General features: G+C 37.7%; 1 protein-coding gene across 1 annotated transcript in view; it reads left to right on the forward strand.

Moving 5' to 3' along the window:
- OSTF1 (osteoclast stimulating factor 1) overlaps nucleotides 1–13,154 on the forward strand; it is a 21,040-nt gene extending 7,886 nt beyond the window's left edge. Inside the window, exons 2-10 of the mRNA XM_087741359.1 lie at nucleotides 2,447–2,493; nucleotides 3,135–3,185; nucleotides 3,269–3,332; nucleotides 6,279–6,332; nucleotides 6,789–6,896; nucleotides 7,392–7,441; nucleotides 7,557–7,635; nucleotides 8,098–8,196; nucleotides 11,092–13,154. Of these exons, the coding sequence (XP_087597485.1) occupies nucleotides 2,447–2,493; nucleotides 3,135–3,185; nucleotides 3,269–3,332; nucleotides 6,279–6,332; nucleotides 6,789–6,896; nucleotides 7,392–7,441; nucleotides 7,557–7,635; nucleotides 8,098–8,196; nucleotides 11,092–11,150 (611 nt within the window). The 3' untranslated portion in view covers nucleotides 11,151–13,154. The remainder of the gene's footprint in view (nucleotides 1–2,446; nucleotides 2,494–3,134; nucleotides 3,186–3,268; nucleotides 3,333–6,278; nucleotides 6,333–6,788; nucleotides 6,897–7,391; nucleotides 7,442–7,556; nucleotides 7,636–8,097; nucleotides 8,197–11,091) is intronic.
- The last annotated feature ends 223 nt before the right edge of the window (nucleotides 13,155–13,377 follow it).

Here is a 13,377-nt window from a genome sequence, read left to right on the forward strand (position 1 = left end):
AACAAAACAAAACACAAAAAAACCAACCACAAATTGCCTTTTGTTTAAACAGCATTTCAGCAATACTTTTATCAGCATCAGTGTTTCCATTCTTTTCTTCCCCTTAGGGTGTGATAGCTTTAGAAAACCTGTTGACACAGATGCGGTACAGTATTACAGGAAACACATACGACACACACAAATCTACATTTCTCGCTTTTCCCTGTCCTCTGCCATCTTCTCATTTCCCCTTTTAATATTTCTTATTCTTCCCTTTTGTTGTCAATTTCCTCCTTTTACTTACATAAAACCTTGAAAATTGGTGGGTGATGGTTAAAGTTGCCAGTGTCATCTGTGTACAGTTCTATCTTGCATTTTTGTCATCTATGTAAGAAAGCCAAAGAGAAGGGACAGTACTCTGTCACCCATCCTGTTTTGTCATCTCTCGTTCTTATTTTATTTTTGTTTTCTTTTCTTTTTTTGTTTGACTTCTCCCCAGCTGCAGTTCAGACATTTCATTCTGAAGGTCTTAGATCTAGGACACATTACTGTCTGCTGTCCTTGTTCATCATTTCCATATGGGTAACGAAGAGAACAGAGGTTTCATCCTTTTTAGCTGTTGCCACAGTGCAGGTATTTAGTCTCTGAGGCAAAGGTCTGAGAAGTGTTGGACCTTTTATGTCTAGGAAATGGCTGCTGTGTGAGAGAGAGAACCAATAAAGCCAAATTGAAATTCTGTGGTGTTATTAAAAAATAAGATCTGGGAGAAGCATGCGATACAGTTACAAATTGGAAGAAAAATCATATATACAGGGTCTACATGCATTTGGCAATCTAGAAAGTTTACACAGATTGACTTTATGGTTATACTTTTACATACACTTAGCCCCAAAAAAGCCTGGGACAGAGGACTACAGAAATGTTTTGCTTAGTCATTATGCCTTGGTAAATACCACTTCATAAACATATGCTGTGGCATGGCTCTTGCTAGGGAATATTCAGAGGTATTTGAAAATGTCTTTTAAGAGCCACCCCAAGACCATACTAAGGGGTATCCTGCAAAGTGGCAGTTTATACAGTTGGGTACCATGGGTACCATCCTCCTTTCTCAAGCCTGTCAGCATATGTACATCTAGACTGACATTTCTAAAGCCCTTAAATTAACTTTCTAAAAAGATCACTATTGTGGGTAGGCTTTTAGATACTGGGGTAACAAAGACTACATCTAGCAAAAAACAGGTAAAGGCTTATTCCTGAGACATAAGGAAGCCTACTTTCTCATTACTCAGTTGTCTCCATATAATATACTACACAAGATTTTGTGTACACAAACTTTATGGTACAGTACTAACCTTTGGTAGTAGGTTCATCAGTTTCTCTGAAGATACAAAACAGCCTAAGCTAGGTGTGGTCTAAGTAATGCATTGTCCTGATGGACCAAATACTGCTTCAATCACAAGTTAAGCGATATAAATATGTAAAGTATAGTGTAAGAACCTGAAATACAGCTACATACTTAAGGTATTTAAAAGTAAACAAACCTACGTATTTAAGACTTCAGATATTTAAAAGTAAAGAATACAGAACAGTCTGCATAATGTATTTTTCCATTGAATTCAGTGGACTTCAGCAGTTCAGCTAATAAAATTATGTAAGATACGTTTCTTCTTCTGTACTGATCTTATACTTCCTGCTCTTGAAATGTACGTTTATTTAATTTTTCAGAAAACATTTATAGGGATGCCTCTTTTGCAGTTTATGCAATTAAGTTTGTACCTCTCTGCATTAAGGTTATCTTTTCTTGGCTTGGATGCTGCTGACAGTCTCTTCAAAACTGCCATATTAAAATAAACGTTGCCCACTTAGTGGAATTGTAAACACTATAGCTTATTTTAAGCATCTGAACAGAACACCATGTCAGTTGTACATTCCATAAATAGGACTTGGTGACTATTTGTCATTTTTCTTAAATGCAATGATTCTGTGCTACTGCATTGTTTTCCTAATTACTAACAACTACAAGTAAGTATGAGAACATGTTGCAGACGTTGGTCATTGTTTTGTTTCTTTCCTTAATTCTGTATCATTTGACAAATATGATACTATTAATAAAAATATATACAACACGTCTGAGTGTGTGGGGGTGTATATGACTGAAACTACACTTGGCATCAGAAATCGATGGCAACACTTTAGTTGACTTGCATGATGAGCTATGAAGACCATGTTAGGTGTGCACAAGAGGCAGATTACCTTTAGCTGATCAGTTGGCCCATTTCCTTCAGAACCCATGCTGCTGGGTTGAGTATTTTCATCATGATTTTCATTGGCAGAGGCATAGCACAAATTCATTCAGCAAGCAGCTTTAAGGGTTAAGGAAAGGAATTAATTTGGATTTGAGGGCTGTATGTGTATGCTGTGTTTAGAAGGCATGATACTGATACTGGTTTTTTTTTTGTTTTTTTAGGGCAGGTTAAAGTGTTCAGGGCCCTGTATACATTTGAGCCCAGAACGGTAAGTACATCTAGGTTTTAGGGTTTTGAGAAGCTTTGTTTTAATCTTGTCTATAATAACATTTCTTCAGTTCTGCTAGGGTTGGCCTATTAAACTTACTGTACTGTGTTTTCAATGAAAAAGCCCGTTGATGGATATCAGTTCTTAATGTGACTAAAACTGCCTGATTAATCATCACTCTCCTTTTTTAAGTCCAGTTCTTTTTAAAAGCAGTATGCTTTATTTCTAGTGTCAGTTACATGCAATCTAAGACCAGCAATCTAAGTAATTTGTTTTCTTTTCTTCCAAAGGCCGCAAAGATAATTGAGAACTAAGGGATTTGATTAACTGGGATCAACCAAAAAGGGGGTGAAGTTAACAAACACAAGATACATTTCAGTGCTTTTGTTGCACAGTGCTCTCTTGGAAAGGCCATAGTCTTTTTCTTTAGTTGTCAGGAAGGTCACAGATCCAAAAAGTTAGCTGTAGGCAAGTCAAACCATGGTATGAGAGACTGTCAGGCTGTTGTCTACTTGCTAGAGAATTTGAGTTATTATTTTTTGAAAGAAGAGCTGAATGTGCTCTGCTTTCTTCAGGTATTTGTTTTACACAATTTCAGATTTTTATTTACTCTTCCTTTTTTTAATTTTTTTTTTTTAAAGCCAGATGAACTGTACTTTGAAGAAGGAGATATCATTTACATTTCAGACATGGTGAGTCTAAGACATCCCATACAGACTGAATACTTCTGAAATGAAGCATATCCCTTCTAAAATATTTTCACTTTTCTCTGCAGAGTGATACAAATTGGTGGAAAGGAACTTGCAAAGGGAGAACTGGACTAATTCCAAGCAACTATGGTAATGTCTAGAATATTTTCGTTTGGTAAGACCATTCACAATCAAAAGAAATCACTAAATAAAAATAACTGATACACTTACTTTCAAAAGCTGATGACAGTATTGGCATTTAACAGTCCTCTACCAGAGTATTTCAGAATACATCTGCAATATTAGTCACCACTGTACATCAGCAGTGGATGGGCTGTCTTAGGTTTTTATAACCTAGAGGCAGCTTGAGTTTGCCAAGTGTTCATGTTTCTGGTTGTGCAGGTAACAGCAATAGATGTTCTCAGTTTTGAGGGGAAGAACACTTGGATCTAAAGGATGGTTTTACAGACAGCACAAGAAACTGTTAAGCTTGTATTCTTGTTACTCTCAGTGAACATATTGCAGTTTTCAAGATCTTCTCATTAGCAGTATCTTGGCTATATTCCTACAGTCTGTGCACTGCCTTTTTTTTAAGTAGACCTAAGGATGGACAGCCGCAGCCTTTAGCTCTGAGATCAAGAAGTCTGATGCAGCATGGGGTGGCTTCTTACAGAGATAGATAATCAATACTGGAATTGTTAAGTAAACCTGCATATGGACAGGAAGCTAAAGCAGATTGTGAGCAATTCTGTATACCTCCTTTGATTCCCCCCTCCCCCTTAAGAAACAGGGCTGTTTTGTTTACCATTGTTGCATTTTAATGAATATATTGAGCCACAGAAGACATTGCTTTCTTGGGGATTGCACCACATTAAATATCCCATACCTGTTTGGACTGAATAGAAATTGCTTTTTCAGATTCAACTAAAATAACTTTGAAAAGCCGTGAGTACAGATAACACAGCACAACCCTTCCAAGTCCTCCCAGGAAAAGTAGGCAGAGTAGCAGTGTCACATGACAGATTGCGTCAAAATTGCTAATACGTGGCGACTGTGGTTACTTCATATTGTCCCTTCTTCACTAGGAGACATTATGTTAGCAATGCTAAGATTCCCTGCGCTGACTTGTAGTTGGTAGAAATACATGAATAGAAGCCTGTGGTGCAGTTATTGAGACCATGGCATCAAATTTCACTTATGTTTGTGACTTCCAGACTGAATCTACTCTTCCCATCCGCCAGATGTGGTCGCCGTTCTATACAAGAAGAATAGTTTACACATGTTTACCTACACTCAAATTTATTTTGAACGTTGAAGTGTGTTATATTTAAAATAAAACCAACAATTTACTAATTCAGTTTGTGTTCCCATTGAGACCATTTGGAAAAGTTGTTTCCAGAGTGCTTTACTGAAAAGTTACCTGAGCAACAGTTTAACTTCCATTTTAGGTGGGACAGAGGGCTGTGAGGTGGTGGTGTCTCTGTCTGCACATTTGCAAAAATTTCATGTGTAAGCAGAACAGAAGCCTCTGCACATCCCAAGAACAAAGAGTACCAGGAACATGTCTTCTGATTTAGACAAACTGTGCAAAATCCCCAAAGGCCTGCTTCTGCTAATTACCACCATTAGGACTGCCTGGGTTCAGTCTTAACCATTGGAACACTGATCTCCTGTACTCTCCTACAACCTTTTTGCAAAAGGTGGAGACAGACCTGAAACTACTGAGTCTCTGGTGGGGTCTAGTGCTCCATCTGCTGGGCTTGAAGGAGCACATTTGAAAAGACTGAATGGAAAATCTGATGAAGACAGAATCAGTGTTATCTACATTAAAAATACTTATTACTGAACTTCTGACAAGAATTTCTGAAGACAAAGTTATTTTTAGGCTTTTGAGACAGTATTGCTAGTGTTAATGCTTTCTGCTGTGCACAACAAGCGTTGCTCAGTATGACTAGCATGTTCTGCTTGTGTAATGGCTGTCTGCTCTGGGACTGGCTTCTCCCACTCTGCTTTAGGATTCTGTTCACTGTTGGCACAAATTTTTTTAAACTGAAATATCAGAATCTAGCATTTGCATTTTATTTTACTCACAGCTAGAGATATAAGCATGTGAAATCTTGCAGTTACAATCATTATGGGAAGACTACACATCAAAGTAAGAAAAGATTTGGATAGGCCACAACAGTCTTGAGACTTTTATTTCTGGTAACTGACATACGTCATATTGGCCTGCATTGCATCTGATTACAGTAACAGCTTGATCTGAGGAACGCCCTTTCACGTTCTCCCTGCCTCCTGTAACAAGCCACAGTGCAAGGGCTTAGAGAACCTACTCATCTCAGATTGTACACTGTCCTACTTGCCTGTACCCTTAGTAGTCACAGAGTTTTCCACCTAAAAAAAGAAGTTTTTAAAAAAGAGTTTCCAGACCATGGTCCCACTTCTAACTGTTCAGTATCTTTTTGCCGTTGCAACAGCACAGTGACCAGGAACTGACTGCTGCTCCTCTCTAGTAAAACCTAAAGCTTGTGAGATGAAGAAAAGGTCTACAGAAGCCAGAACTTCAATCTGCCTGTCACTACATTCATTGTTTAAGCAGTTTTGATTTGCAGACCTCCTGCAAGTGTTCCAGGGAAAATAAAAAATGTCTGTAAAACAAATGGGAAGCCTGTTGACACTGGATTTTTCTTAGTTACCCTTCACAGACAGAAATAATTCACTTGTAGCTACAGGTAGCAAACTGTAGGTTGAAAGCCTAGCCTCATGCAACTGTTCAAAACAATCTTACAAGTGTAGAAAGAGAAGAAACAACCGAGATGAAATATTGCCAGATTCCCAATGGCTTGCAACCGCTGATCAATTTGATGCTGTTCTTTGAAGTTTTCACAAGCTCTTCTCTGAATTGCTTTCCTGTACACAGGAAGTTGAAGTGCGTAGTTGAGCAACTAGTCCATCACTCACAAATCCCCTTTCACAGTAGAATCAAGTATGTATTACTGGTTCTTCTAGAATAAATACAAGTTTTATTTCCACACAGGTGTCAAATATCTGTTCTGTTTCAGATGTAGTTAGAATTTGCCCTCTGTTCCATTTCAGTGGCAGAGCAAGCTGAGTCTATTGATAACCCACTGCATGAAGCTGCCAAACGTGGTAAGTGTGATTTGGGTTTTAGTTGTGTAATGCTAAAGGATGATTTGTTTGTTTTCTGCCGAAATAATAATATATTTAGAGTGAAGATGTCCTGTCTCTTTTGGTTGTCTGGTATCTTGAACAAGTTATCTGGGAAGTTTTGCAGCTTTCAGAAGCTGAGCTGCTTTACAGCCTGGTAGAATTGCCACTCTGTGATTGTATACATAGAAGAAGAGTTTGGTACCATCCATTTAACTACATAGGGATCTAAAGGTCTTCTGGGAGTGGAAGAAAAGATGTTTGGTATGACTTGGACTGGTTGTTTTGTGAATAATAAGTGTTGCTGCTAATCGCTTTTTCTCCTCATAAGTTCATAGGAGGACTGACACCTTTCAGAGAGAACTACATGCCTTTAATGGTTCTGTTAAATCTTCAAAGAAAAAAATAAATCATCAAAACTGAATGTGTGTCTTTCAGGCAACCTAAGCTGGTTGAGAGAGTGTTTGGATAATCGAGTTGGGGTCAATGGCTTAGACAAAGCTGGAAACACAGCTCTATACTGGGCATGCCATGGAGGCCACAAAGGTATCAGAGAATTAATTTGAAATGACTGTTCTCTGGTTTTCTTGATTTGCTTGTTAGACTGATTGCTAAAATTGCAGTACTAAATAATAAAGCCAGGACTTTTTTAATGTCATTCTATTTTTTTTAGAAGAAAAGTTAAAAGCTAGAAGGGAGGTTCAGCTCCATCAAATGCTGTGTGTTTTGTTGTTGCTGTTGAAGCACACATTTTAATCAGTGTAACTGTTAGAAGCAGAGTGGGAAGAAGGACAGACCAAAAAGAAGTGTTGTATTGTTTTGGGTATTTTAAGCAGTCGCATTTCTTTGTGACTAATGGTTATTTGGTCAATGCAGTCTGACTGTTATGGATTTTCATTAGCTGATTGGATCGCTCTTTCATTGAACCTTAACCAAAATTTATACTATGAATGTAAAAAAGCCTATTTTGTTTCCACTAAATTATTCTCTTTATTTCTACACACCACGCCCTCCCCCCCCCCCCCCCCCCGTTTTCTGCAGATATAGTGGATGTTCTGTTTACCCAGGCAAACCTAGAGTTAAACCAACAGGTAGGTTAAACCAACAGACCCTTACAGTAGAGGTGTGATGTTTTTCATCCTTGGTACAAGCTGGAAGTTTTTTTGCTGTAATTTAATCCTGTTGCTTTTCCCTCTAACTCCACAGAACAAATTGGGAGACACAGCTTTGCATGCTGCTGCATGGAAAGGTTATGCAGATATTGTAGAGATGCTGCTGGCAAAGGGTAAAGATCTTCACCAAGGTTTCAACAATCTGTGTGGCAGACTAGATTCCCGAACGTTTATTAATCTGTATTTTTTTAACTGTTTTCCTATAACCCAGGTACAGTCCTTAGCCAGCTTACCTGCCTGACTTTATAAGCCTTGCAGAAAATTCTGGCAGCTGTTTGGAAAGTAGACATCTCACCTGCTCAAGATAAATTTCATCCTGCTTTGCAGACAAAATTAGGCACTTAACCCCAGAACAGCAATGGCATCTGCTTCCTGGAAAGGGAGAGCAGCCAGCGAGTTCCCTAGCCAACTGTAGCTTATGGAAGAGCATCCATAGCTTTTTAGTCTGCTTCAGAGCAGTCCACAGATGAGATTCCCTTACTGTTCTACCCATGCTACTGAAACTTGTATCATAATACCATTGTTCAAGAAATAGCTGGGATGGTGATTCATGATGAAAATTTTCTATTATAAAGGGGCAAGAACAGATCTGAAGAACAATGAGAAGAAACTGGCTTTAGACATGGCAACCAATGCAGCTTGTGCTTCACTGCTTAAGAAGAAACAGAGTGCAGGTATTTCTGATTTTGTTATTCTGATATGTTTTTTCCTTTTTAGAGGACACTTAATATTTTGACCAAATATCAAAATGTTTATAAACATAAAAAACAGTGGGGAGCTACATGGTCTAGGAGTTGTGTTTGGAAGGGTTCACTTGAGAGGGTTAGTTCTGCAGACCTATGATAGAGATGTGTGGTTTATCATATTCACTGTTGCTGACTCCACACAGAATGCCATCTTGTGTCAGCAAGAGGCAAAAGAGTTCAGAAGATGTGGAAGTAGTAAGGAAAGGGAAGGAAATGGAAGACAGGCACTTAAGAGTGGAGAGACAGACAAAAAGCAAGGATGGAAACTACTTTAAAAGAAGTATACCGCAAGAGACAGGGTATGAGAGTAAAACGATGTGGTATGTTCCCCCTTACGCCTGTCTGTTCCTCCAAACAAACCAAGCCAAACAAACCCCAACAGACGCTCCTCTTTTATTTTCTTATTGTTCATTTTATTAAAATTTCTTATTCCTATGTCTCCCTGAGTTAGTCTGTAATAGAGAAACAAAGAAAGAATGCTTTCAGGTATTTATCAAAATAGTCTCACTGCCTCCCACTTGCATTCATCTCTCCTAATAGCACAGTGTCCATGTACAAAATAGTTAAAGAGATACAAGGCTATTTTAAAAAGCTGAACAAAGACTGAATTGTTCAGTATCGCATAAAGAATGTTACCTGCAGGTTTCAGGAGGCTGAAGTTAGGGTGGAAACCCTAGGTGAATTACAAGTGAAATGAGAAATTACTTAAAAACACAGGCAGAGTTACAGCTTGTATCAGTGGTATATGCAGTATAGCAACTGTATCGTCACGGGGCTAGTGAGAACAGAGGGAATGCTAACCTGTGGGTGGTTAGTGGTTATGGGAATTAAATGGTGGAATAGCTGACTGCAGCTTTAGAAGGCGAAGAGGAGCAGTTGCAGCAGAATTCTGTCCAGCTTTTTGATAGATGTAATATCAGGATTTCGCAGAAAACCTTGACAAATTATTTCCATCAGTTTTGACTCTGAAGAAAGGAGTTGTAACAAAGGGCAGAATTTCTTCCATTTCCTTATTTTTTTCTGTTGTAAGTTAATCCCTGTTAGGACCACCTATTTCATCTTTATCCTGTCAATTGTAGGTGCCTAGCAGAGAAGTATTCTCTGTTCTAATGTCCCTAATAATTGTATTAATGTTTCATTTTCTGATACTAGGTAACTTATCTTCTATTTCTGGTACATTTGCTTCACACCCTCTAAATTAATTTTGTTTTATGGCTGACTGGTTTTTCATCCTTAGTCACTTCATCTGTCACCTGTCTGGTACTCTCACACACTATATTGTCTTGTTTACTTTGATATAAGAGCTGATGTTCTCAGTCTAACTGCAATTTCAGTATTAGCTTACTTGTTTGTTTTTCTGTCTTAATTTGGCCTTTTATAATCTCTGTGACACCACTGAACTGTATACTTTTTTTGTATTTTGTGTTTTCTTGGTTACTTTTATTCATTTCTTTCTTCTGTGTCTACATTTCAGTATTTCCAATGTCTGTGAGTGAAACAATTGTTCTTTTTCAGAGATGCAGTCCTATATCAGTAGTCTTCCTGTCCCCAGTTTCAAATCTGTTCCTGTTTAGATATGGCTTCTCTCATGTCGGTCTATAAAATACTTTATTTTATCCAAGGAAGCTTACTTTGCCTCCACTTAAATGTTCAGTTTTGTGTTTTACGTGTGTACACACATATTCAAATGTCATGATTGCTGAATTATATTCTACGAAATGGAAGTTATTAAAATCCTGTCATAGAAATGCAAAAAGATTCTGTCATTTGTGCTCCTGAACAAGGGAACAATTGTTATACAGAAGAAATTGGATTTGTCCTTTCTTGAAGTATGGCCCCTTGAGCACAGGGCTCTACAATTTCTGTCTTTTCTTTCCTTTCTTCCTTTGCTGCTGCTTCTCCTCAAAAAGTAAAAAAAGTAAAAAAAAAAAATTCCTCTTAGATTTCTTTTATCAAAACAGTTGAGCAGGTCAGTTTTAAATTTATTCATTTTTCTTCTTCTAGGATAGGATAACATGGTTATCACTTCTGTGATATATCAGTCTTGTTATGTCTGCACCTGGTATTTCTAATACTTCGTTTTAATACGTTATTGCAAAGGTGTGACTGACTAGCATCTTGTGGTTCCTGGCTCTCACTAGTACAATATAATATACATGATATATAATCCATATTCCTATTCCCATATATTTGAAAATCTGTAGACAAATAAACATCTATCACAAAAAGCCCATGCTATTTTTCTTTGTACAGTCCCAGAGGTAGATGTAGTTCTCCAGGCACTGCTGCACATCTGGTGAATATGCTTTAATACTTCTGTTTTCCACTTACTATCCTTCAAAAGCAAAAGCTCATAAGTAGGTCTAAGAAATATTTATTCAGGAAAAAACCTAGGTGAGAAAAGAGGGAGGGGGGAGAATAGATAGAATGCGTTCGATTTTAAGCAGATAATGGCAGCTACCTAGGCACTCAGAATAAAACCATAGAGGCTCTTCCACCAACTCAGCTGTCCTTTCCGTTGCGATTTAAAGGTAATATACACAGAAAATAGAATTAAAGAGTTCCAGCTCTGCTGTACAGGTTCCAAGGAGCCAGAAGATGGCTCTTGAAGGTCATGAACAGACTAAATGTCATATGTAGGAGATGTGATGAGTGGCTTAGCCCTTACCCTTGAGATCCAGACCTACAGCCCCATCTGTGTAGCCCTGACATTTCTAAATGATAGAGGAATCAGGTTTCTCAGGTGCTGGTTTGCAAGCATTGCAAATGTGAGGCTTTTTCTGATTTTATCCTGGATTAAGAGAGAGTTTTGTTTCTTTCCAGGTACAGTCCGAACATTAAGTAATGCGGAGGAATACCTCGATGATGAAGACTCCGATTAGCTTTTTTCATTCAGCCTAAAGTACTATAACTTACGTTACCTATGTCATTCCCAAAACATATCTTTACAACTGTAAAAATATCTTACTTAGAGTATTCCAGTCTTCCAATGTAGCGTATAAATGAGAGGGTGAAATCATGCTTTCCAAAGGAATAATCTTCATGTGTGCCAGAAGATGCCACATTTTAAATCAGAATTCCTTTGGAATTGTCTCACAGAGAAAGTGTGGCATACCCTTATCATTCAATGGGCAGAGGACCATCTTCTAAACTCACAGGTTTCATCGCAGGCCTTCCCAGCAAGTGCCTTGGATTTCTGGAATACACTCCTGAAACTGAAAGGTCCCTCTGAGACAGCAGGACACCATTGCTGACATTTCCCAAAATCTCCCTGGATATACGTTCCATTGTGCAGATAAAATAATATTGGCAGAGTCAGTACGGGCCAAAAGGCATGAATGGAGATGCTGCTATAAAGAGTAGTAACCATCTTTTGCCCACATGGAGCCAGCAAGACAAGGTTTGATATTTTTTTTTTAAGACATTTTTTTTCATCCCATTCCTTCCTGTCCCCCTCTAAGTAAGGGGTAGAATGACATGGGACAATCTCCCTCTGGATGCTTTGTCTTCTCTATTGCTATGGGCCCAATCCCTGAAATGTAAACTCAGGTGAAATGCTTGCTTAAGTCAGTTTTGCTTGAGAAATCCACTTAATTTTGGACTTAGTGACTTGATTATTTTGCTTTTTGAAGTGCATTATGCTGAAACTATTTGTAGTGAAAGGAAGACAGCATATTTTTCTATTTATCCTGCCTAAAATTTTTTTACTGATCTCTTGCTTTTATTTTTTAAAAGTGTTCTTATATTTTGTCCTAAATTACCTCAAAGCTTAAGTGTATTTGAAGGAATGAGGGAAGATGTATATCGAATATACCACAGCTATCTTTAGAAGAGGTATCTGAAGCTGAATAAACATTTTTTAAATGTGTTGCTTCTTCATGTGAATGAAAGAACTAAAAAATAAATCGAGCCACTTTCAAGCTTCCCTGCAGAGTTAAAAATTAAGTACTTCCTTCAGATTGCTCAAATAGCTGCAGCCAAATATTATACCCTACTGAGGGATACTTCCTTATTGTGATGGTAAGAAAATTTTACAAGTAGTTGAGATACAATCTCATTTTCAATTTTTGTTGCTAACTTCCATATTAGCAACTTTGACAGATTCAGTCTAACACAGCAGCCTGTGATACTTAAAAAAAAAAAAAGGAAAAAAAAAGGAAAAAAAAAAAGGAAAAAAAAAAAAGCTTGTGTGAAAGATTGGGGATAAATGAAAAGCTCTTGTGAAAGATTGGGGATAAATGAAAAGCTCTTGTGAAAGATTGGGGATAAATGAAAAGCTCTTGCAAAAGACTGGGGATAAATGAAAATCCCACTAAGTATTTTACAGGTAAAAAGAAGTCTAGAGCACTCTTAACATCCCACTTTTAAAAATATATTGAACCAGGTTTTTGTATTATCCTGGAAAGAACTAGCTACAAGTAAAGCTTGTTAAATGAGCACTTACCAAAGAAGGCAGCGCTTGGTTGACCAGGACTGTGTAAGATAGATGCATTGCACAAATAGTCATCTGCAGATATAATTCTAAACTGTTAATTCTAAAGTGTTAAAATCATAGAACAAATGTTTTAGCCCTATGAAATACTGTGGTCAACTGAACAGTGATGTTTTATTTTGTGTGAACTGGAAGATCCTAGAGGGGAAGAAATAAAAACCAAAGCCACCAAATTTTTCTCTCTAGCTTTCATTAGAACAATTGTTGAACATGTATCATAATAGCCAGAGACTGTCCTGCTTCTCATTGTATCAGCCAGCTATTTTTGCTAGCTCAGATTTTTACCACAGTCAGACCACATGTTTTGCTGCATGCTGTCGATTAACATGATGCAATTTCACACTGTAAGCAAAAAAGGACCTGTAGTAAAAGACTAGAGAAGCAAGAAGATTAATGTATTTGTTACATGAGTCTTTTTCCTGCTTAAATGAAGCTCACAAGGTTAAAATTCTTCAGCGTCACAGGATGTGGAGAGAGTGGCTCTTTCCAAGTCACCGTTTTCTCTGTCAAGCTTTGGAGGCAGAGTTTGTATTCATAAATAACTCTTAATGTGATGTCTTCTGCTGCCATGGATTCAATATCCTACAAGTTAATTGCAGCATTAAATTTAAAAATTT

This window comes from Nipponia nippon, unplaced genomic scaffold, assembly GCF_047370975.1.
Source record: "Nipponia nippon isolate SJK-2023a ecotype South Korea unplaced genomic scaffold, ASM4737097v1 scaffold_8, whole genome shotgun sequence".
In the NCBI taxonomy this organism is placed as follows: domain Eukaryota; kingdom Metazoa; phylum Chordata; class Aves; order Pelecaniformes; family Threskiornithidae; genus Nipponia; species Nipponia nippon.